Genomic DNA, 23,979 nt, shown 5'->3' on the forward strand with positions numbered 1-23,979 from the left:
TCAGAGAACCTTCTGGCTGACATATTAAATAGCTGTGCTATTGGGCAAACCTTGTAACCCTTCTGGGCCACCTTTTCCTCATTGTGTTCATTGAAAGAGCTGGTCCAGGTGACCTCTCTCAGTAAGGCAGGAGTGGAAAGGGGGACACAGAATGGAGGTGCAGAGGCCAATTTGTCAGTGCTCCTCAAAGCAGGCTATATTTAAAGTCACCATCTGGTGCTGACATTTTCAGTTTTTGTTATGTGGACAGGTGTGTGTGTGAAAAAGAAAGAAACAGAGAGAGAGAGAGAGAGAGAGAGGTGGAGGCAGATGGAGGGAGAGAAACATATTTCTCTCTTTACCAACGATTCAAGGGGGCCAAGGACTCGGGCCACGAGCCAGATGTTGGAAGCCCTGGCAGATAGGGACCTCAGATATTAGGATGTGTCTAGTTGTGAAACGCGAAGAGCAGTTTTTGGCTTCCGGAACTGGCTGAAATCTGGCTGCTGTCACTCTCCTGTCACCACTGCCACCTCTCCTGGGGACAGCTGCTTGGGAAACAAGAAGTTAGATACCACAGTCAGGGAGGCCCATGCTTTGAACCATTGGCTGGTTCACACTCTGTTCCGGCCACTGCTGCGGAGCTGGCCTAGAGGGAGCCCAGAGCGAATGGACCGTGGCAGAAGGAAGTGACCTTGGTTCTGGGGCTGGAATAAAAGGCCAGACAGGAATAAGGACGCCGAACCCCGAACTGTTTGCTTCAACTTCTTCGGAGACCATTGAGGCCCCTCCTGAGTCCACCAGTGGGATGTGGTCTCTCTCCCTTCCGGGAGCCCAGAAGTTCCATTGCTTCTCCTGTGATACCTGCGTGCAAGCTTGGGTCGCAGGTCCCGGGAGGTATGTCAGTCTCAGAACTCAGAGAGGTGAACTGAGTCCGGCCAGATGCGGAGGGGTCGGCACGGGGCACTTCCTCTCCAGCCTGACTTCTCACGGCACCCCTCCTGCCGCCAGACCACCTGACGCTCCCGGTCCTCCTGGTGACCTACGAGCTCGTTCCTCCGTGCGGCTGCACCGCACTGTCCGGGTTGGAGTGCCCTTCCTCCTCCTGTTGGCCTCGCTGACACCTACCCAAGCATTGCCTGTTCCTTCAACCCTTCTCAGACCCCTCCCTCTGTGACCCACCCCTCCGCCAGGGGCCTTGATACGGTCCCATCATGGAGCTTTCCGTACCGTTGTATAGCATCTGCTGGGGGGGGGGGGGGTGACAGCTTACAGGCTGTGTATGTTTATCTTCAGGTCCCCAGTCCCTGAGCAAGTTTGTCTTCTCCCCGTCTTCCTCAGGGCCGGACACTTTGTCTTATTCGTCTCTGGGAGTGACTCTGGCCCGGCTCCCTCCACATGGTGGCCTCACAAACAACGTCTTGTTGAGTGAATGAATCGAGTCATTCGCTCTCACACTGCAACATGCCAACCCCCCGCACTGTGACTCTGAGTCGGTTCTTTTCAAATGGCCTATAGAAAGGAAATGTATTCTAAATATTTGTCAAAAGAATCCAGCTTTGTCCATCATTTGGACAACAGTGCCCCACCCTAGTGCCATGTCACTGTCACTCACAGGATGCAGCTACGTGCAGACCCACCCAGCAGAGTCACCCAGTGGGCACACCTGGGCACTCCCACGCAGCTTCAATATGTTCCTCCTCTTACTGTTCTGCACACCTCCCGGGCAGCAGGGACAGGTCGGGGCACAGGTGTCACCACAAGAGGATCACACAGCAGGAGAAGGCTGCAGTGCAGAATGGTCGTCTGCTTGTCCCTGGGACCCCCTCCCCCGTATTCTGCGCTTCCTAGGAGCCTGTCTCATGACCCTGATGTCAGTGTGGTTGGAGAAGGCAGGCGAGAATCCCAGACAGAATAGCAGCCTCCAGTTGCCATCTTCCCCCTGACCACACTCTCGTCAGAGGCGCACGAGCCTCAGGCTGCAGGTGTAAGTGCCCAAAGCCTCCCGTCACCTGTGGGCAGCAGTGAAGTCAGGACGAGAGCATCAGAGAGCAGACAGGGTGCTGTCTTGTCCCCGGCTGGGACAGCCTCTCTTCCCCAGAGGCGGGAGGAGCTCGAGACCCTCACACAAGCTCCAGTCTGCTGGTGGCTTACTTCGTGGCTCTGTGGAGGCTGAGGAGAGCCACCTGGTGCTGGGCAGCTGATGTCGGTCCTGAGTTAAGGTGTGAGAATAGAGGATGAGAGGTCGGAGGGGCCAATGGCAGGCTTGCGGAAGGGATGTCTTCTGTGCACTCTTCCTGCGCTGGTCCCTGTGGGGGGTCCTTCATATAAAATGGGTAGACAGCCGCCTCCACGGGAGTGCAGCCCCACAGATGCATGCTCCATCAGAAGGACAGATCTTGTCTCAGCCCCAGCCCCCGGCCCCCTCTGCCAGCCCTTATGCCTGCACGACTGTCAGAGGGACCCAGGACCACCACCTGTTCTGTGGCTCCCCACTCCCTCCCAAACCCCGTCTGTACCCACTGGCTGTGGTCAAGCCTCGATTTGCCATCCGTCCAGCATGGAGTTGAGGCCAGACTGACGATCTCTGTTTTATTTATTTATTTTATTATTTTTTTTTTTTTCTGAAGTGAGAAGCAGGGAGGCGGAGAGACAGACTCCTGCATGAACCCAACCATGATCCACCCAGCATGCCCACTAGGGGGTGATGCTCTGCCCATCTGGGGCGTCGCTCTGTTGTGGCCAGAGCCATTCTAGTGTCTGAGGCAGAGGCCACAGAGCCATCCTCAGCGCCCAGGCCAACTTTGCTCCAATGGAGCCTTGGCTGCAGGAGAGGAAGAGAGAGACAGAGAGGAAGGAGAGGAGGAGGGGTGGAGAAGCAGATGGGTCCTTCTCCTGTGTGCCCTGGCCAGGAATAGAACCCAGGACTTCCACAAGCCAGACCAACACTCTACTACTGAGCCAGCTGGCCAGGGCCCCATCTCTGGTTTATGGAAGAAATAACTGTCACACCTGCCACCGCTCTGCCCCTTCCCACTTCTTTGCTGCCCCAGATACATCTCCTCACTGCCCCTGTCCCCCTCTCTCCTCAGGCCAGGAGGAACGAGGGTGGCCCCATGCTGGTTGGGAGCAGGCAGCTGTGCTCTGCGTGCCAGGAAATGAGATCGGTAAGCAGGGTTGACAGATGGGCGGGATGAAAGGAGCCCAGATTGTGGAGGCCGGCGTAATACTACCTGCAGACCACGTGGTCTCATATGCAGGAGGTCCCCAGGGAGCCACAGAAACATGAGTAGGGAGAATAAGTGAGCACCACAGAGTTCTAGGATACAGTGTCAATATACAGAATTAATTTTACAACAACAAAAAAAATTAATTTTACTTCTGTACATTAGCAATGAGCAACCCAAAAAATTGAGAAAAGCAACTCCATTTACAATAGTCTCAAAAATAAAAATACTGGCCCTGGCCGGTTGGCTCAGTGGTAGAGCATGGCAGGAGGGAGTCCCAGGTTCGATTCCCAGCCAGGGCACACAGGAGAAGCACCCATCTGCTTCCCTCCCCCTCCCACTGTCCTTCCTCTCTGTCTCTCTCTTCCCCTCCCCGCAGCCAAGGCTCCATTGGAGCAAAGTTGGCTCGGGCGCTGAGGATGGCTCTGTGGCCTCTGCCTCAGGCGCTAGAATGGCTCTGGTTGTGGCAGAGTGATGCCCCAGATGGGCAGAGCATCGCCTCTTGGTGGGCATGCTGGTGCATCCTGGTCGGGCGCAGGAGGGAGTCTGTCTGACTGCCTCCCCGTTTCCAACTTCAGAAAAATACAAAAAAAAAAATAATAATAAAAAATAAAAATACTTAGGAATAATTTTTTAAATTTATTTTTAGCGAGGGAGGTGGGACAGACAGGGACAAACAGGCAGGAAGGGAGATGAGAAGTATCAATTCTTTGTTGTGGCACCTTAGTTGTTCATTGATTGCTTTCTCATATGTGCCTTGACCGGTGGCAGGGGGGAGGCTATAGCAAAGCAAGTGACACTTTGTTCTAGCCAGTGACCTTGGGCTTCAAGCCAGTGGCCATGGGGTCATGTCTATGATCCCACGCTCAAGCCAGCAACCCCTTGCTCAAGCTGGTGACCCTGTGCTCAAGCCGAATTAGCCTGTACTCAAACTTTGGGGTTTCAAACCTGGGTCCTCTGCATCCCAGGCCAATGCTCTATCCACTGCACCACTGCCTGGTCAGGCAGGAATAAATTTAATAAAAGAAATGCCCTGGTCAGTTGGCTCAGTGGTAGAGCGTCAGCCTGGCGTGTGGGTTTGATTCCGGTCAGGACACACAGGAGAAGTGACCATTTGCTTCTCCACCCTTCCTCCCTTCTCTTTTCCCCTCCCACAGCCATGACTTGATTGGCTTGAGCAAGTTGGCCGTGGGCTCTGAGGATGGCTCCATGGCCTTTACCTCAGGCGCTAAAAAAGGACTTCATTCCTGAGCAACGAAGCAACGCCCCAGATGGGCAGAGCATCGTCTCCTAGTGGGCGTGCCGGGGAGATCCCAGTTGGGGCACATGCGGGAGTCTGTCTCTCTTCTTCCTTTCCTCTCACTAAAAAAACAAAAAACAGTAAAATTGTATATCAAAAGCTATAAAATATTATAGAAAGACATTAAGGAAGGTCTAAGTAAATAGAAATAATCCCACATCCACGGCTTGGAAGGCTTACCATTGCAAAGATGCTAGTACTCCCCCAGCTCGCTCTGCAGGTCCAGAGCAATCTCTCCCCAGCTCCCAGAAGCCTTTCTTGCAAAAAAAATGACAAGCAGATCTTACAATTCTGTGGAAATGCAAGAGATGTAGAGTAGCCAAAACCTGAAAAAGAGGAACAAAGTTGAAAGAATCACACTTATTTTATTTCAAAACTCCCTACAAAGCTAAACGACTTTGAAAGAAAATAGAAAAGACCACGAATTGCATTATTCCATATGTTTGAAATGTCCAGCGCAGGCAGATCCAAAGAGAGAGCTAATAGATGGGTGTTGCTGAGGATGTGAGGGAGGAGAAATGACTCCCGAGGAAAGGCTTTCTTTTCCAGAGTTAGGGAGATGTCGTGGAAGCAGACAGTGGGGACTGTCCTACGCCTTTGTCAATACACTAAGAACCACCAGCTTGTGCACCGAGATGGTGAGTTTCATGGTGTGTGTGAATTATGTCTCAATTTTTAAAACATGATTAGCAATAGAAAAACATTTTTTTTAATTTTTAATTTTTTTTTTTTTTTTTTTTTTTTTTTTACAGAGACAGAGAGTGAGTCAGAGAGAGGGATAAACAAGGACAGACAGACAGGAATGGAGAGAGATGAGAAGCATCAATCATCAGTTTTTTTCGTTATGACACCTTAGTTGTTCATTGATTGCTTTCTCATATGTGCCTTGACCACGGGCCTTCAGCAGACCAAGTAACCCCTTGCTGGAGCCAGCGACCTTGGATTCAAGCTGGTGGGCTTTTGCTCAAACCAGATGAGCCCGTGCTCAAGCTGGCGACCTCGGGGTCTCGAACCTGGGTCCTCTGCATCCCAGTCCAATGCTCTATCCACTGCACCACTGCCTGGTCAGGCAGAAAAACATTTCTTAAAGTAAAAACATAAAGTGAATACATATCAATAAAATAAAAATAAGATTTATTGGCTTGGATACTTACTCATTCTCCCATGTAACCCTGGGCCAGGAGACCCTTTGCTGAGTATGGAAGGAATACCTCCTGAGAAGTATGGTGGTGAGTCTCCAGGGATAGTTGTATGGAGGGTTCTATCAACACTTTGAAGTGTGCTTCAAAGGGCTTCATTCATTCACTGATTTGATCAACAACTGTTTAGTAAACAGGCACTATTTTAGGACCTAGGAATATGGAAACAGTCTAGGTCCTCATGAAGCTGGGAGTCTAGGGGGAAACCCACTAGGCAAGGGGACGCAATACACAGGTCACGAGTGTTCTGGGAGAGGAAGCCTAAGGCACACAGTGAGATGAGGAGCCCACAGCCCGCATCAGCAGCGTCTGTGAGGACGTGATGGTTAACCCGCAACGTGAAGAATGTTGCAGTGCACTGACCCAAGAGGATCGGAAGACTTCCAAATCTCACAGTATCTAACTCCGAAATCTCACAAGCAGGAAAGAACAGAGACCCTATGATGTAAGCAGGGTAATTCCTTCTGGTTCATTCATGACTGACTGATGTTAAATACAACTGGACCTTGCCAAGGTGGGACACGATCTATGAAAAGGGGGACACGGTTTGGGGCAGTGTTCTAAAATGAGACTTTCTCCCTCAGGCACAATCAAGAACTCTGGTGATTCCAGATGACCTGAAACTATCCTTTGAGCATTTTATAAGTCGTAGGTAAGTCAAAGGTGGGAATTGGAACATGACTTTAATTCTGAGTGTCTTAGTTTGGAAACACGAGGATAGTGCACTAAGAGTGGTTAGAATGTTTAGAATGTTTAGGGGGCTTCTCAACTGGTTTCATTTTTTGATTAAACCAGGTAGACCCAAAAAGTTGTTTCTACTTTTTTTTGCTTGAGCTAGTGTTGAAACTACTGTAGAAGCTTTAATATCCTTCCTACCTTCACAAGAACAGTAGAAGGAACAAGAGAGGAAATTTTTTTTGATGACTTGGGCAGAAGTAAATACAAATTCCCCATGTGGATAACATACCTAATTCAGAAGGTTACACAGACTGTTGTGACTCCAGGACGTCCTCTGCTACTTTTTAGTGATTAAATTCCTGTTACCAGTTTGTTTGGTTGTTCTTTGCTGCTTTCTTATCAAGAGCCAGTATATCAGAAATAAAATCCAGCCAAAATTTTGATGAATTGGATTTCAGGTTTTTTCTTGTTTTGTTGTTTTTTGGGTTTTTTTTTTTTAATTCTGCATTTCACTATCAGACAGGGAAGAAGGACTCAGTTTTTACTTTATTGAAAAACTCAAACAATGGACTCACCCTGGGTCAGATACCAAAATAGGTTGAGTTGCCTTGCAGTAGATGGTTGAACATACAGCCAGCATTATCTAGGACCAGTCAAAAAGGTTATATGTGAGCTAATGTCGATCTTCACTTTCTTTCCATCATGTAGAGAGCAATAATGTGGGAGAATAATAAGTCTTTCTGTAACCACATGTTGGCCAGCAGTAGGTGTTATGATTCTTTGTGTGAGCTCAGGGCCATCGGTTCCAAGCTGAGATGTAGACTCAGGTGCATTGAAACCATGGTGCCCAACCCAGATAGACAGGATCATGAACCAATAGGTATTTGAGCTTTATAGGCTCTAGGACCGATAACCTTTACCCACACTGACTCTGTACCTTTAAAGAGCTCTTATGTTAACTCACGCTGAAAGTAATTCTAATATTTTGTACAGACTATAAATGGAAAACGAAACTCTAAAGTCAGGGATTTCTGAGCAAAAGTTCATTCTTCTGTGATGTAGACTTTTGAAATTTGTTGCCCTAACTTATTTATCTTGCAAGTTTGGAACTTTATTAAAAAGCACTTTAGGCCCTGGCCATTTGGCTCAGCGGTAGAGCGTCGGCCTAGCGTGCGGAGGACCCGGGTTCGATTCCCGGCCAGGGCACATAGGAGAAGCATCCATTTGCTTCTCCACCCCTCCGCCGCGCCTTCCTCTCTGTCTCTCTCTTCCCCTCCCGCAGCCAAGGCTCCATTGGAGCAAAGATGGCCCGGGCGCTGGGGATGGCTCTGTGACCTCTGCCCCAGGCGCTAGAGTGGCTCTGGTCGCAACATGGTGACGCCCAGGATGGGCAGAGCATCGCCCCCTGGTGGGCAGAGCGTCACCCCATGGTGGGCGTGCCGGGTGGATCCCGGTCGGGCGCATGCGGGAGTCTATCTGACTGTCTCTCCCTGTTTCCAGCTTCAGAAAAATGCAAATAAAAATAAAAAATAAAAAAAATAAAAATAAAAATAAAAAGCACTTTATTTTTGCAAAAGTTTAGCCCAGTCGTCTCTATGGCAAAGTGGTCTCAGTACCAGGCCAACAAGCGGTGGAAAAGACACGTTTCTTTCCAGAAACCCCTAGTCAAATCACTAATGCGTTTTCTTTCTTGCTTTCTCTGATCAGAAGGAAGAGTCTGCAGCCACCAAAAGCTCAGACAGCACCCAAGCGTTCCAGCGACAACATCTCAGCAGGTTTGCCTTCACGTGGGGCAGGTGTGCGAGGCATGTACCCCCAGAGCAGGAGAGAGAAAGGAAAGTTCAATCCCAATGATAATCTCTAAATTTTCTGAACAAATTCTTTTTTAAAAAGTTCAATTTATCGGGGTGACATTGGTTAACAACAAGTTTCAGGTATGCAACTCTATAATACATCATCTGTATACTGCATTGTGTTCTCACCCCCACCCCCACCCCCCATCACCATATATTTGATACGCTTTACCCTCTTCCCTTTGGTAACCACCATATTGTTGTCTGTATCTATGCGTTTGGCCATCCGTTGCTTTCTATTTTGTGTCCCACATGGGAGTGAAATATTATGGTTCTTGTTCTTTTCCGGCTGATGTATTTCACAGAGGATGATACTCTCAGGAGCATGTTGTCACAAATGGTGATATTTCATCATTTTTTATGACTGAGCAGTAGTCCATTTTATACATGTCCCACATCTTTTCCCAATCATCCATTGAAGGACGCATAAGTTGTTTCATTATCTTGGCTATTGTGATAAATGGCGCAACGAACATGGGAGTGCATGTGTCTTTACAGATAAGTATTTTCAAAATTTCCAGGTAGATACCAGAAGAGGGATTGCTGAGTCATTTGGTAGCTCTATTGGTAATTTTTTGAGGAACCTCCAAACTGTTTCCTGTAGTGGCTACATCGATTTACACTCCCACCTGCTATGTGTGAGGGTTCCATTTTCTCCCCAACACTTGTTACAGGCTGTCTTACTGATAACCGCCATTCTAACAGGTGCGAGGTTTTGAAAATTGGATCTTTTATTCTTTTGTTGTTGAGCTATATGAGTTTTTTAAAAATATATTTTGAACAGGAGCCCCTTATTGGAGGGATCATTTGCAAATGTCCTCCCATTTGGTTGGTTGCCTTTTTTTTTATGGGTGGTTTCTTTTGCTGTGCGGAAACTTTTTACTTTGATGGAGTCGCATGTGTTTATTTTTGCTTTTACCCCCTTGCCTTGGGATTACGTTCACAGTAACCTCTCTGAGACCAAGGTCTGTAAGCTTGATACCCATGTTTTCTTCCCTGTGTCTTATTGTCTCAGGTCTTAAGTCTTTCATCCACTTTGAGTTAATATTTGTGCATGGTGTCAGATAGCAGTCTAATTTCAATGTTTCGCATATGGCTTTCCAATTTTTCCAGCACAGTTTATTAAAGAGTCTTTTCTTTCTCCATGGTATGCATTTGGCTCCTTCATTGAAAATTAGTTGCCCATGTAGGTGTGGGTTTATTTCTGGGATCTCGGGTCTGATCCATTGGTCTGGTTGGCTGTTCTTCTGCCCATCGCATGCTGTGTTGATTATTGTATCTTATAGTATAACGTGAAGTCAGGGAGCCTGGTGCCTCTGGTTTGGTGCTTTTCTCTGGGGATTGATTTGGCTGTTGGGGGTCTCTATCTCGTTCTTTTTTCATGTACTACTATTGCTCTTGGTTGGTCCACAGCCCGCCCTTCCCTCCACCTGCCCCTCTTCGGGCCTTACTCACCGTTATCCACGTCGCGTTCCCCCTCGGTCCTCCCCACGCCAGCACGTCTGCACGTTCTTTCTGAATAGCTCTGTAACCCACTTGCTAAAGAGTTCTCATAGACACGGGGCACACAGTCAGTGATTCCCTTCTCGGGCCATCCCGGTCGCACCGTTACGGTGGGAAGGGGACTGCATTCCCGCCCCACAGGCCCCCTCGTGCCCCCACCCTCTCCCGGGGGTACCCGGTGCTCTTCTGATGTCCACTTGCTGTTCTCGGAACATGTGAGAGTGGCTCTGTCTCCAGCTTCAGCCCTGACCTACGTCTCCTCTTCCAGAGAGGCAGCCCTGGGCTGGGGAAGGTGACACTGGGTGTTCCGTTTGGGTGACAGCGGCCAAGGGCCCAGTGCCGCACAGGTTGCCACATTAGAGACAGTGTCGGTTTTCTCCCATATTAACTGAAGCCCCCTTCCGTTTCCTCTCATTGGAAATGCAGTGAGGAGAATCAAGGCCGCCCCTCCACTTCTCATGGGTGGGGAAGTGTACGCTCTCTCCAGGGAGGCTGCAGGACTGGACCGAGCAGGCGTCAGGAAGGACAGGGAGGACCGAAGGGGTGTCCTGAAGGGGGTCCCAGAAAGGAAGACCAGAGACCCGGGTAACAGCGGAGGTGTGAGGCTCTCCACTCCAGTGGAGCGGAAGACTGCTCGTCCCGAGGAATCCTTCCTCGTGACTCCAAAAGTCGTGGCCTCGTTCACGGCTCCCTCTGAGCCGAAGTGGACGGAGGAGCCGAGAGCTAAGAGCCCCCTCGCAAGGAGAGCGCCCTCGCAGGGAGAGCCCCCTCGCAGGGAGAGCCCCCGCTGCCCTCTGGTCACAACTGCCTCCACCCCTGGAAGCCAAGAGAAGGCTGGGCGATGGGGCTGTGGTGGTTTCAGGGTTCTTGGTAGCAGCCTCCCAGTCCTCCTGACTTCCCCTTGAACCGGGTTCTCCAGGCCTGCCTCACAAAGGATTGAAACACAACATGCTCACACACACACACATGCACACACACACACGCACACACACATGCACACATGCCCTTCCTTCCCCAAGAATGTTTTGTAATTGTACCGGACAGTGTGATAAGGTGCCTGTTATGAACTTAATGTCCCTGGGAGTGTGACTCGATGACCAATACTAGAGCTGGACTTGGTGTTCACGAGGTGAGGACATCCTGCTCTTGGACAGACCACGTTCTTGCCCCCAGGGCCCCTCCAAGGACAACAGCCTTGGGGGTGGGACTTGAGAGGCCGTGCTCATGCAGTTGGCCGGGAGCGAAGCTTGGTAGGTCTGCCGTTGACCGTGGTCTCAGTGTGTCTGAGCCGAGCTTCAATGTCATGTGTGCTTTCTGGGCTTGTGGAAAAAGCACCAGCCTAGGCACAGAGACCTGGCTTCAGACTGTAGTCTGCCTGGTCGAGCTCGGCCAGATCACTTCCACCGCCTGGACCCCCCTGTCCCCACCTGTAGAACCAGACGCATTTCGCCTCCCACCCTGCCCGGCCACCCCACGCCCAGGAGAGCATCGGAACCCCAGTGCCAGCAGCCCGCACCTTTGATCCACCCAGAGAGGCGCTGAGGCTGCCGGCCCTACTGCTCCGTGCATGGGAGGCGTGTCCACCTGCGGGTGCCCGCGGACGGCCACAGAGACAGACCTGTGTATCACTCACCCTGCAAGCACCATTGCCAATAATTATCTAACACGCTCTGTTGATTACAACAGTGATTTCTGGTGTGTTTTTTTCTTTTTCTTTCTGGATTCAGCTGAATGCATATAGTGTCGATAATTATTAGTGAGAACTGAGTAGGTAGAAGGAGCCTGTCTCTGTAAGGGATGGGGAAGGACTTCTCCTGGGTCCCTTTGTCGTGACTCTGGCCTGGAGTCCAGAGTTCCCTGACGCCCGCAGGCTGTTGTCAGTAAACGTGAGTAGAGATGCCGGCCGCCAGGCACAGTGTGTCACCGGTGTGGCACCAAGAGCTCTGGGTCCGGGGCCTCGGCCCGTCCGCAGGGTGGGGGAACTGTCTTTAGCAACCTTTGATTATTTTGAGTTTCCCTAGAACTAGAATCTGAGCAGCCCTTGTCCTCCCTTCTGCACTGTCCTCAGAGAGCATTCCCTACAGACTGCCCATCCGGGGCCCACGGATGGCCGTCTTCCACGGGCTGCTGTCCGACTCCTACAGAGCCCTGCGGGGGCTGCCACTCCCTTCTGCGCCCAGGAGGGAGCCAGCCGGCAAGACCGCAAGGCAGTGAGCCAGCCATTGGGCACAGCACCCTCCAGACTCTCAGAGAGAGAACGACCTCACCATGCCCGTCCCTGACACCCCTGCCCTCTCCTCATTTCCTCCTCGCCCCGAAAAGATGAGTCCACCTTGCCTTCCAACGAGTGGCTAGGACTCTCTCTCTCCACTGCCTTCTCACACACCTCTAAAGACAATGGCTTAATTTATGCAGTTATAAAGATTTATTGAGTGAAATGGAACGCTTTGAGTGTCTTTTATTCTATTTTTTTTTTCTGAAGTTGGAAACAGGGAGGCAGTCAGACAGACTCCTGCATGCGCCCGACCAGGATCCACCTGGCATGCCCACCAGGGGGCGATGCTCTGCCCATCTGGGGTGTCGCTCTGTTGCAACCAGAGCCATTCTAGCGCCTGAGACAGAGGCCACAGAGCCATCCTCAGCGCCCGGGCCAACTTTGCTCCAATGGAGCCTTGGCTGCGGGAGGGGAAGAGAGAGACAGAGAGGAAGGAGAGGGGGAGGGGTGGAGAAGCAGATGGGCGCTTCTCCTGTGTGCCCTGGCTGAGAATTGAACCCGGGACTCCTGCACACCAGGCCGACACTCTACCACTGAGCCAACTGGCCAGGGCCTTTTTATTCTATTTTGTTCAGGGTTCTTCATTGTGTAATAATAGGCAACATTTTTCTGCTTCTGCGACATGAGTTTTCTGTGAACCGTATTTCACCTCTTCCTTCAGGCCAGGGGGCGGCAGACAGCTCCCGGGGTCCCCTGTGAACTCAGCCTGGGAAGGGGGGAGGAGAGGAGTGGAGGTCACCCTTCTGTCCTGACCTCTCCCCGTGAACTCTGGCAGATGACAGAGGATGCTGTGATCTGTAACTGGCCAGGGTACGTGGTTGTTGTAACCTTCGAAGACAGGAGCTGTGACATGTCGTGCCCTCCTCACATATATCAAATGGTCATCCAATCTTTGTCCAGTCAAACCCAAACCAAATGATGTGTTGTGGAGTTTGGTTACTTTGGTTTGAGGATGTATCTATCTCTCCGGTTCTGTCCCGATCTGTGTATCAGCAGTGTGAGAGAGACACAGGAAAACTCGTGGCTTCCAGACAGTATATTTATGAGCATGAGGTCCATGCCCAGCTTCAGGAGGGCTCACATAGAAACAGCCTCTCCAATCCTCAGGAGGCAATGGCCTGGTGGGACCGACCCCACGGCTAAGTGCACCCTGGGTCAACGTGTGGAAAACCAGTCTCTGTGCTGACTCTATTAGAAGAATGGGCTTCAGAAATCTTTAACAAATGGCCCGATGCTTAAATCAACCTAATTTCTTGTGTGTGCCGACGTGTGTGTGAAAATACAACATACACACACACATGCGCACACATACAAAAGAAAATGAGAAAGACTACCTTGATTGCCCTCTAGCCCTGCGAGGCCCTGCTTTTTGGTCTCAGTTCAGTTCAAGTGTTCAAGAACTCCAAAAACAGCACCTACTTCCTCTCAGGATATGAATTACTGTCCATTTTAGATAAGACAATTGTCAAAGGACAGATAAATCACAGATAGAAATGCTTCCTCCACTTCCTCCTCCTTTTTCTTCTTCCCTGTTTTTTTTTGTTTTGTTTTTTTTTGTGAGTTAATATATCCAGTAAGAGGATTTGGGTTATGTACAGTTGTGCAATGAGTTGGAGCTTTTGAGGCAGTCTGAATATCTTGTGTCCAGTGAGATAAAATGCTCTCTGAACCCCATTTTTTTATTTTTATTTTATTTTTTGAGTGGTTGTATTTTTCTGAAGCTGGAAACGGGGAGGCAGTCAGACAGACTCCTGCGTGCGCCCAACCGGGATCCACCCGGCACACCCACCAGGGGGTGATGCTCTGCCCATCCGGGGCGACGCTCTGTTGCGACCAGAGCCATTCCAGCGCCTGGAGCAGAGGCCAAGCAGCCATCCCCAGCGCCCGGGCCATCTTTTGCTCCAGTGGAGCCTCGGCTGCGGGAGGGGAAGAGAGAGACAGAGAGGAAGGAGAGGGGGAGGGGTGGAGAAGCAGATGGGCGCCTCTCCTGTGTGCCCTGGCCGGGAATCGAACCCGGGACTTCTGCACACCAGGCCGACGCTCCACCACTGAGCCAACCGGCCAGGGCCTGAACCCCATTTATAATAGAAGCCTTCCCCTGGAGCGCCGGGGTGTTTCTCTTGGAAAAAGAGCAGCAGTCTGGCTAGAGTTCTGCGTGGTGAGGGAGATGCTGGTCTGTACCAGTGGTGTTCCAGCTCTCTGGTCTTAGGGACTTTTCCACTCTTAACACATTGGCAGACTTAGAGATCCTTTTTTTAGAAGTGGGTTATATCTACTGATATTTATTAGAAATTATCATGGAGAAATTTGAAAAGCACAACCATATCCAAGCACACCTCCCAACAGCTGTGAGGGTAATGATATTATGACAGGGCACATGGCCTCCGGAGACCTCCACGGGGCCCACAGGAGACAAGGCAAGAAAGACAGGTCACATCGGAGGGACGCAGCATGCTGTCACTCAGCCACTGTGGTGATCTGGTCCCTTGACAGTGGAATTTGAGAGAAGGCAGCAGCAGGCTTTCAAAGGTTGATGATGTTGACTTTCAGCCTCACTTACCTCCCTTTGCTCACATGGTCTACTTAACCTTCTTTTGGTTTCTCACATAGTAGAGGGGGTTGTCCAGTTGGCACAAGGATGTTAGTTCCTGTTTGAACTCTCGTTTCTCTGTTTGAATGCTTGTTTGTTTATTTGCTTCGGGTTAGGTATGAACTCATTTCCCAGAATCCGAGGTCCAAACCTGGACCCACTATGACCTGAGCATGCCAGTGACGTCTCGTCAGCAGCTTCGCTGACCAGCCAGCCGGCCGGCCAGTGAATGTCCTCCTCTCTGCACTCCTGCAGCCCTGTCCTGGCCAGTCACTTAGGTGGAAGGTCCTAAATGAGAAAGTCCAGCTCTTGACAAACTTCTCCACATGACCAACTCCATCCCACCATCACAATGTAATCTTGCATAGCGGGCTACATGGATGCTGCCTGATTTCTTTCTACAGTAATAATGTTTATAAGAAATAAATCGCGCCTGACTGGGCAGTGGCGCAGTGGATAGAGCGTTGGACTAGAATGCCGAGGACCCAGGTTCAAGACTCCGAGGTCCTTAGCTTGAGTGTGGGCTCATCTGGTTTGAGCAAAGCTCACCAGCTTGGACCCAAGGTCACTGGCTCGAGCAGGGGGTTACTGGGTCTGCTGTAGCCCCATGGTCAAGGCATATATGAGAAAGCAATCAATGAACAACTAAGGTGTCACAACGAAAAACTGATGATTGATGCTTCTCATCTCTCTCCGTTCCTGTCTGTCTGTCCCTATCTGTCCCTCTCTCTGACTGTTAAAAAAAAAATCTTAAAAAAAAAAAAAAAGAAATACATCACCCCATGTATCATCCCACACCTGGCTTCTCTTTGCACTGTGGGGTCAGTGAGTTGACCCGGCCACCCTCCTTGTGTGGTCTTTTCTGCGCTGAGTTGGATCCTTGTCAGTTTGGACTTGTCCGTTTTTATTTTACCTACAGCACGCTCCTGGGTTTCATTCAAAGACCTCTCATGAACGGGCCAGGACAATGTCTTCACAAAAAGCATCTACTCATAGTGTTATTTCTTGCTTGTTCAGGGTTGTGTCCAGTTTATTTACATAGGTAATCTTGGGTGGTGTTGTTGTTTGCTTGCTTGCTTCAAGACTAAAGCCTGATTTTGTTGATTTAGAAATATATGACTCTTCTTATGATAGAAACCCACATGCCCTGGCTGGGTTGGTTAGATAGTTGTCCTTAAGCATGGTGATTGTGGTTCGATTCCCAGTCAGGGCACATACAAGAACAGATCAATATACCTGTCTCTCAATATCTCTCCTCTCCCTCTCTCTCTAAAATCAATAACAAAACAAAAAAAAAGGAAGAAAAAAGAAAAGAAACCCAGAGACACAAGTCAGACTTACTCCTATGCTTTCGTCTTCCTTCACACCAACAGGGAACTTGAAAACCAGTTAGTCAGCATAATTTCTTTATTGCCCAGAAGGAAGAGAAGTGCTGTATTTAGGAGAATCCACACTGTAGCTTTAAAAGAAAAATCAGTAAGTAATGCAGAGCCGTTGTCACCTCCTGTCCCAGGTTTAACCTGCAGCTTTACTTCTATGCCCAGGGTCACCAGTCTTGTCCCAGGACTCTGGCTGTTAAAGCTCATGGGAGGCCGGCCAGGAGCTTGGGGGTTCCTGGCACACAGCTGAGCTGCCTGTCTTCCTAGATATGTAAGAACTGTGTTGCTCCAGGTTGCACAGGTGTATGAGGTTTGGCAGAACTTCCTTGTCTCCTCGGGAAGCCCTGTTTGGAATGTCCTAATGGGAGTAGTGACTCAGGCTGGGGAGGTCTCAGGGGTGAGGGAGGCATTACGCAACAGAATATCGATTTCTAAGAAGAGGAGGGAACACCGAGCGGGTTTCTATTAATAACCCTCTACCCTAAAGCCTCAAGAATTGAGATTAAACCAGAAATGGGTAAAATTTCATCTCTAGAGAGAGCAGAGACAAGCAGTCCTGTTTCAGCCGTGTCCCCCTACAAACCCATCCTCATTCAGCCCTTTGTTAAATCCTGTCCCATACACGGAATTCTTGTCTTGCTGGAGAAATGCATAACGTGATGAAGGCTAAAAAAGTAGGTCACACCAGCAGCTCATCCCCATGGGAGGTCTACAGACACACTCGAGAGATCCTTAGAAGGAGGATAAGTCCATCTCTGGGTTGTCGGATGTAAAGCCAGTATGCACAGCCACTATCACAGCCTCCTGATCCATGCAGGTTCGCATTGGATTTGGACAGATGGTAATGAGACAACGGAGCCAAGAACTGGTGGGCCATTAGCTTTAATCCTAGCTTGCACCCGGCAGGCAAGTAAAAACACACACTGGGCTCCAAAACCCACTCATTCAGTGCTCACAAAGCTACTGACTTATCCAAGTTTCCTAGAATCAAAGGTTTCTAGCTCACTAGCCTCATTCTCCTTTGTTCCTCATCCCCTTCTCTCTACACAAACTCTGTACTAACTGGCTTCTTCTTCAGCATTCCGCCATCTTGGCTTCCTCTCCTCTTCTCCACGTGGCCTCTCTCTGCTCTCCAACCTGCTCTCTGCTCTAATGCTAATCTCAGGAACTGAGAGCACAAGCTCCCAGTCTGCCCCACTTTATAGTGTAGAAACCAAAACCTTTAGTCCAGTATACAAAATAGGGAAGTCTCTAATACAAAGTCACTTATCTGAGGCATGATGGGATTGCACCACCCCACATCAAAAAGGGTAGGAGCCTGACCAGGCGGTGGCGCAGTGGATAGAGCGTCAGACTGGGATGCGGAAAACCCAGGTTCGAGACCCCGAGGTTGCCAGTTTGAGTGCAGGCTCATCTGGCTTGAGCAAAAAAAAAAGCTCGCCAGCTTGGACCCAAGGTCGCTGGCTCGAGCAAGGGGTTATTTGGTCTGCTGAAGGCCCACGGTCAAGGCACATATGAGAAAGCAATCAATGAACAACTAAGGTGTCGCAATGCACAATGAAAAACTAATGATTGATGTTTCTCATCTCTCCGTTCCTGTCTGTCTGTCCCTGTCTATCCCCCACTCTGACTCTCTGTCTCTGTAAAAAAATAAAATAAAATATAAAATAATAATAATAATAATAATAAAAGGGTAGGAAAGGCTTGACCTGTGGTGGCACAGTGGATAAAGCATCGACCTGGAATGCTGAAGTTGCCGACCTGGAATGCTGAGGCTTGCCTGGTCAAGGCACATATGGGAGTTGATGCTTCCTGCCCCTCCCCACTTTCTCTCTCTCTCTCTCTCTCCTCTCTAAAATGAATAAATAAACTTAAAAAAAAATGAACAACTAAAAATAAAAAGGGGTGGGAAAGGCTTAGTCCTAAAACCAAGCTCCAGGCTACAAGGATCCTGCCTGCCCACAGCCCGCCCCCAACACACATTAATATCACCTGGGCAACGGGCTTCCATGTGGGCAGTGCCATCTTTAACAAAGTTAGCATAATATATTTTATCTGCCCAACATCGGGCAAGGTGGTAGGAGGTGTGTGGACCCTGCCTCTGATAAACTTAACCACTGGAGAAATGGCACACACGCAAAGGGCACGGGGCCAGGCCTGTGCTCAGTGAGACTCCGCGGTGACGGCAGCATTGCTTGCCATGGCGACTGCCCTTCAGCTCCCCGGACAGGAACAGGGATGTAATTGTGTGACCTGTCAGGAAAGTTGGTTGGAGGAGAAATAGGCATGTGCACCCACACGGGCTGTTATCTCTTGTTCTTCACAAAGTCTCTGGCAAGACATCTAACTGCCTGGCCAGCGGGCGGCAGAGCAGTAAAATCAGGCGCCAGCGGGCATTCACTGTTTGAGGAAAACACATTCCTCAGCCTCTTGGGATTGGTCTCCCCTCCGTCCTGTGTAGCAGAGGTCATCCTATGGGATGTCACAGAGCCAGAGTCAGGACACCCTTGAGTCCTAGACTGTCCCATGGAGAAAATTACACAGAGAGCAAGATGTGCATAAAACCCTAAGAAAGGCGGTGATTAACGTTAGCTGGCTCCGAGGAATGTCTGGGGGACGGGATTTGGCAGAGGGAGAAAACTCTTTAGAGGATAACTTTATTTCCTCTTTGACTTGTAAGCCGTGTGTCTATTTCATGGACCCAAAACCAAAACGAGGAAACAAACAGAAAAACTTTTTTTATTTCTTAAGTTGCCAAGGGTTATCTAGCTTTGGAACTGGAAACCAGATAACCTATCAGCACACTTGTTTGTCTTCCTGACCCACGGACACCCCAGTTCTCAAATACTACAAAGTTCAGGCAAGCATCCAGTTGGAAGATAAATTTTATCTCTGGACCTTGGAAGTTTTGCTACTGAAATGCTAAGCGCTGGCAAGTGGTTACAAATACTTGGGGCTTATGTGGCATTTGAAACTCTTCAAAGCACTTTCGCTGGTTCTAAAGCTCTCTTTGCCTCAGATTTACCATTGTTTTCCTACCTGCCGCTAAACAGGAGCGCGGCACTGTTGCGCACAGTGCTATCCATTTCACAGATGCGGTCCTCCCCTGGGCAACTCTGTGAACATGCTTCCTTCCCTCTGAGCACCTGCTTCAGGAAACACACGAGGTTTCCTAGCAGCTAGGTCACGTCATCCTTTCACACTGCCGTGCCACCACCTGGAGCCTGTTTGTCCTTTTTAAAAAGTACGAATGGTCTGTCTGGCTTCGAAACCTGTGTTGCTGTCCTGACCCGTTAATTTTTATTTTATTTATTACTTTAGTGTGTGCAAGGCCTGGGTGGGTTTCCTCCATTTCCCTAGATAGCTACATTTTAATTCCAGGTAAAAATACAAGCAGCACACAGACGTGCCTGCATCTGCTAGCATGTAATATAATTCTGCATTGTGAGTACTGTGATGACGCCAACAGCGCTCGGTGCCAACACACGCGCTAGCTCTTCCTCTAGCAGGTTTTATAACTCTCGGCTGCGAAACCTCGACACCTTCGGAGTCCCATACAGATGGCACAGGGTACCAGTGGGCACAGAGTTAGCTGGCGCCCCCTCGCTCACCACGCTGGAGCCTTAGTGTTACAAGCAGAATTATAAAGGAACGAAAGCAAAGACAACCCCTTGAGGTAGATCCAAGCCGGAAGAGTGTTACCCCGTTCATTTTTAAAGAATAACAATATTTAATTATCCACGTAGCCCCCCCCAAAAAAAAACCAAGCAGAAAAAACAACCCTCAAAACTTATGAGGATCGAGCCTGACCAGGTGGTGGCGCAGTGGATAGAGCGTTGGACTGGGATGCAGAGGACCCAGGTTTGAGACCCCGAGGTCGCCAGCTTGAGCGCGGGCTCATCTAGTTTGAGCAAAAGCTCACCAGCTTGAACCCAAGGTCGCTGGCTCCAGCAAGGGGTTACTCGGTCTGCTGAAGGCCCGCGGTCAAGGCACATATGAGAAAGCAATCAATGAACAACTAAGGTGTTGCAACGTGCAATGAAAAACTAGTGATTGATGCTTCTCATCTCTCTCCATTCCTGTCTGTCTGTCCCTGTCTATCCCTCTCTCTGACTCACTCTCTGTCTCTGTAAAAAATAAATAAATAAAAAATTAAAAAAAAAAAAAACTTATGAGGATTGATACAGTACCACTCAAGGTTTCCACATAGTATCTCAACCTGCAGAAACAAACACTTGTTTTCCTTTAAGGTTTGGAAATCTGACTCTGTAAACTGTTGTAGCGAAACTAGCTAGAGTATACAGAAGCTCTCCCCACCAAAGTTCAATTTTTTTTTTTTTTTTTTTTTTTTTTACAGGGACAGAGAGAGAGAGAGTCAGAGAGAGGGATAGACAGAGACAGACAGACAGGAACGGAGAGAGATGAGAAGCATCAATCATCAGTTTTTCGTTGTGACACCTTAGTTGTTCATTGATTGCTTTCTTATATGTGCCTTGACCGCAGGCCTTCAGCAGACCGAGTAACCACTTGCTCGAGCCAGCGACCTTGGGTCCAAGCTGGTGAGCTTTTTGCTCAAACCAGATGAGCCCACGCTCAAGCTTGTGACCTCGGGGGTCTCGAACCTGGGTCCTCTGCATCCCAGTCCAACGCTCTATCCACTGAGCCACCGCCTGGTCAGGGCAAAGTTCAAATTTAAAGGAGTCTTTTATTCAAAGCCGGCAACCACACAAAGACCTAAGTCAATCAAATCATGTGGCCCAAACATGGAAGTTAGCTTTTAAAGACAAAGTCACACACTGGTTGAGGGATGGGGAGGAGGGGAAGACTAGCAGTAACACAAAGCAGTGAAACAAGCTCCTTTACAATGTTTATCTGTAGGACTAATGCAGGGAGAAACATTCTGGGAACATCTACAACCTTGCAGAACTAGCCCAAGGCCACATCCTGTAATACAGCCTCAAGGCCAGGGGCAGGGAGTCTTTTAGAGAAAGTAAGTTCTGCTGAAAGTCTCTTTGTTTTAGAGAATGTAAGTTCTGCTTCATTTCAAAACTAACATGTGTCAAATCCATGTAGAATGCGGGCAAAGAGAGTGGTCAGGTGAGCAAGCCTTGTGTAGTAACATGCTCAACACTCCGTCAGTTCACATTCTGTCTTTGCAGTAACCCTACCAAATGGGTAGGGTTTATTATCTTTGTAATATGGATGAGGGCATTGGATCTCACAGAGACCTGTGCCCGGGCTCACACCGAGTTGGGAATTGAACTTGGGTCTTTCTGAGCTCATACCCCCTCCCATTACCTTAGTCTGACTCTGATTGTGAATAATGAAGCTTGTTAGAGTGAAATTCAAAATAGCAATTTCCTCTGTGGAATCCTCTGCCTTCTGGTGATAAAACTGGCTGCAAACCAAAAAAAAAAAAGAAAGAAAGAAAGAAAGAAAGAAAGAAAGAAAGAAAGAAAGAAAGAAAGAAAGAAAGAAAAAAAAAAAACAAGTCTCTTGCTGAGTTCTCCCAGGGAGGGAAACGCCAGGGCTTACTTCTGACAGAGGCCTCTGTTCTCTGCCTGTTAGCCGTCCAGGGTGATTGGCATGTTGTCACGCCTTTGGAATGGAGAGACAGGGTGGGGCCCACGGGAGCCAGGTCCTGGCATGACATTTACCACCAGAATAGATAAGGCTTGGGAGGTGGGTAGTAGAGGGTAAGAAGGCAGACTAGACCCAAGAGCGGGGCATGGGCAGTGAACAAGGCTGACTGTGGTCAGCCCTGCTGTTTCGATCGGGGCAGCTGGAGCCCTAACAAAGTGGGGGAGTGCAGCAGTGAGGAGGGAGGTGGGTGTGTGTGTGAAGGGGGATGGGGGTCCTTGGCCATGTCCAGGCCAGGAGGTCATCTTCTTGGGAGTCTGGTTATCTGTGGTTCAAGCTTGCCGCCAGACAAGTTCAGGACGTTGCCTGTGGGCGGGAGTCTGGCCAGCGCCAACCTGGGAAACCCAGGGCTTCTCAGCGATGCCTCGTGGTGGTTTTCAAGGGCGTTGTGAAATGTTTACATTAAACGAAAGAGGGCATTGGTTTCCATATTGAAAAGGCTTTGGAAAGCAGAAGAGAAATAAGGAGTCCAGGTCTGGAGGGAGGCTGCGTTGGCCCCCAGGGCAATGAGTTAGCATAGGGTATTTTGCTCTATTTGTCTAATTAGGGTATTTTGCTCTATTTGTCTAATTCAATAAGCATTCCCTGAAAGCCTCCTAATTGACAGGCATTGTGTTGGATGCTGTGGATAGGACGGTGAGTATGACCGGTTTCTGCCCTTGCAAAGTTGGTGATGTAATCAGGTAGCAAAGGCACAGACTGTCACAGTAAAATTTTAGAAGTGCTGTGATCAAGGTCTGCACAGGGTGGTGTGTGTGGGGGGGTCTCTAGCCTGGGGTGGGGGTGGTAGGCAGAAGGGGTTCTGTAGAAGAATAGTCCCTAAGGTAATTTTAGAGAGCTCAGGGCACTGGATCTAGTGACCAGGGACAGCCTTGAAGGGGGTGATGAACCGTAGTGGTTATAAGCTTGGGCTCTGGACTCAGCCTGGCCCAGCTCCCTCATCCATAACTATCGCGCCTCCCTCCAGGGTTGCTATGAGGGTTACACTCAGGAATTCTGTGCAGCCCTTTAGCACACAGCTCTCAGTAAATAGACATTAGCCACTTATTATAAACAATGGATCTGAAATTGTGTTTGTAGGGCTCCTTCGGTGCTTAGAAATTCACTTCCCATGCTGGTCTCAGGATTTTGATTTCTTCACTTGTGGAATATTATTACACAAGCATCAACAGAAGTGATTGGTTAAGGAATCGATAAGTAAGTGAGAAATGTGGCAGGGTTTGGTATAGAAAGGGGTTTCTGTTCAACAGGAAGGTCTCTCAGCCCACCACAACATTTGCTCTCATGCATTCATTCATTCATTCATTCACTATTTGAGTTCCTACTACACAGCAGGTGCTGGGCTTTTTAGAAGCCTCACAAAGATGATTTACACACAATGCTTCTCTCTCAGAAATCATGGCCTCATGAGAGAATCAGACTTGAAAACAAAACATTGCCACACCATGGGATCCACGTGACCGTAAAGACACATGCAGAACACCAGCTATGACACTATTTGTGCGGATCTGGTTGTGAGACACAGCACACAGTGGCGGCCGAGGGGCAGGAGGAAAGACCAGTGGGGAAGAAACACACGAGAGCTTTTGCAACAATCCGGGCAAGCGTGGTAGATCTAGATTGTTTCTAGCTGTGTCCTGGGAGACAAAAGGAATCCAGGTGGGCAAGCCTGGAGAAAATCAACAGAGAACAAGAGAGAAATGGCAGGAAGTTAAACTGGGAAGAAAGCAGGAGAAGGTGTCCCAGAAACAAAGGACAGAAAGAGTTTCAGGACGTAGGAGGTCATGAGCGGTGCCAAGTGCTACAGGAGCGTCCAAGAGGAAAGGAATGAAAGGAAGTCACCGATTTCATAACTGAGATGTCAGGTGCCACCGCAGTCAGATCATCAGGGGCTCACGCTGGATGGCAGTGAGCTGAAGGAAGAAGTCAGCGTGGTGACGAGGAGGAGAGGAAGATACCCTTCAATGCGAGGGGCACAGGAGCCTATTTGCAGCCAGGCCGGTGGGCACCGAAGGGCTCTCCTGCTTTGCTTCTGTCGTGAATTGCTTTTAAGATAAGAAATTTTGTAAAATGTGGTTCATGGTTTAGGAATCTGATTGAGAGAACTGTAAAAATGCATCTCTTGGTGTTAAGCTGACACCTGTCCGCTCACCTCCCTGCTGGCTCTCCTGCCTGCCTTCAGCTCCCACGCCAGACTCAGGGCCCAGGAAGAGGAGGAGGGGGGGAGGAGGAGGAGGAGGAGGAGGAGGAGGAGGAGGAGGAGGAGGAGGAGGAATGAAGAATGAAGAATGAAGAACGAAGAATGAAGAGAAGCAGTGCCTCCGGCTCGGGGCCCTCCTTGCTGAATGACCGAGAG

General features: G+C 49.3%; 1 protein-coding gene across 1 annotated transcript in view; it reads left to right on the plus strand.

Moving 5' to 3' along the window:
- Window positions 1-12,115, plus strand: part of C2H1orf105 (chromosome 2 C1orf105 homolog) — a 29,178-nt gene extending 17,063 nt beyond the window's left edge. Inside the window, exons 4-7 of the mRNA XM_066366025.1 lie at window positions 3,072-3,146; window positions 6,290-6,357; window positions 8,091-8,158; window positions 11,808-12,115. Coding sequence (XP_066222122.1) covers window positions 3,072-3,146; window positions 6,290-6,357; window positions 8,091-8,158; window positions 11,808-11,953 — 357 coding nt within the window. The 3' untranslated portion in view covers window positions 11,954-12,115. The remainder of the gene's footprint in view (window positions 1-3,071; window positions 3,147-6,289; window positions 6,358-8,090; window positions 8,159-11,807) is intronic.
- Window positions 12,116-23,979: the final 11,864 nt, after the last annotated feature.

Source organism: Saccopteryx leptura, chromosome 2, assembly GCF_036850995.1.
Source record: "Saccopteryx leptura isolate mSacLep1 chromosome 2, mSacLep1_pri_phased_curated, whole genome shotgun sequence".
Lineage (NCBI taxonomy): Eukaryota > Metazoa > Chordata > Mammalia > Chiroptera > Emballonuridae > Saccopteryx > Saccopteryx leptura.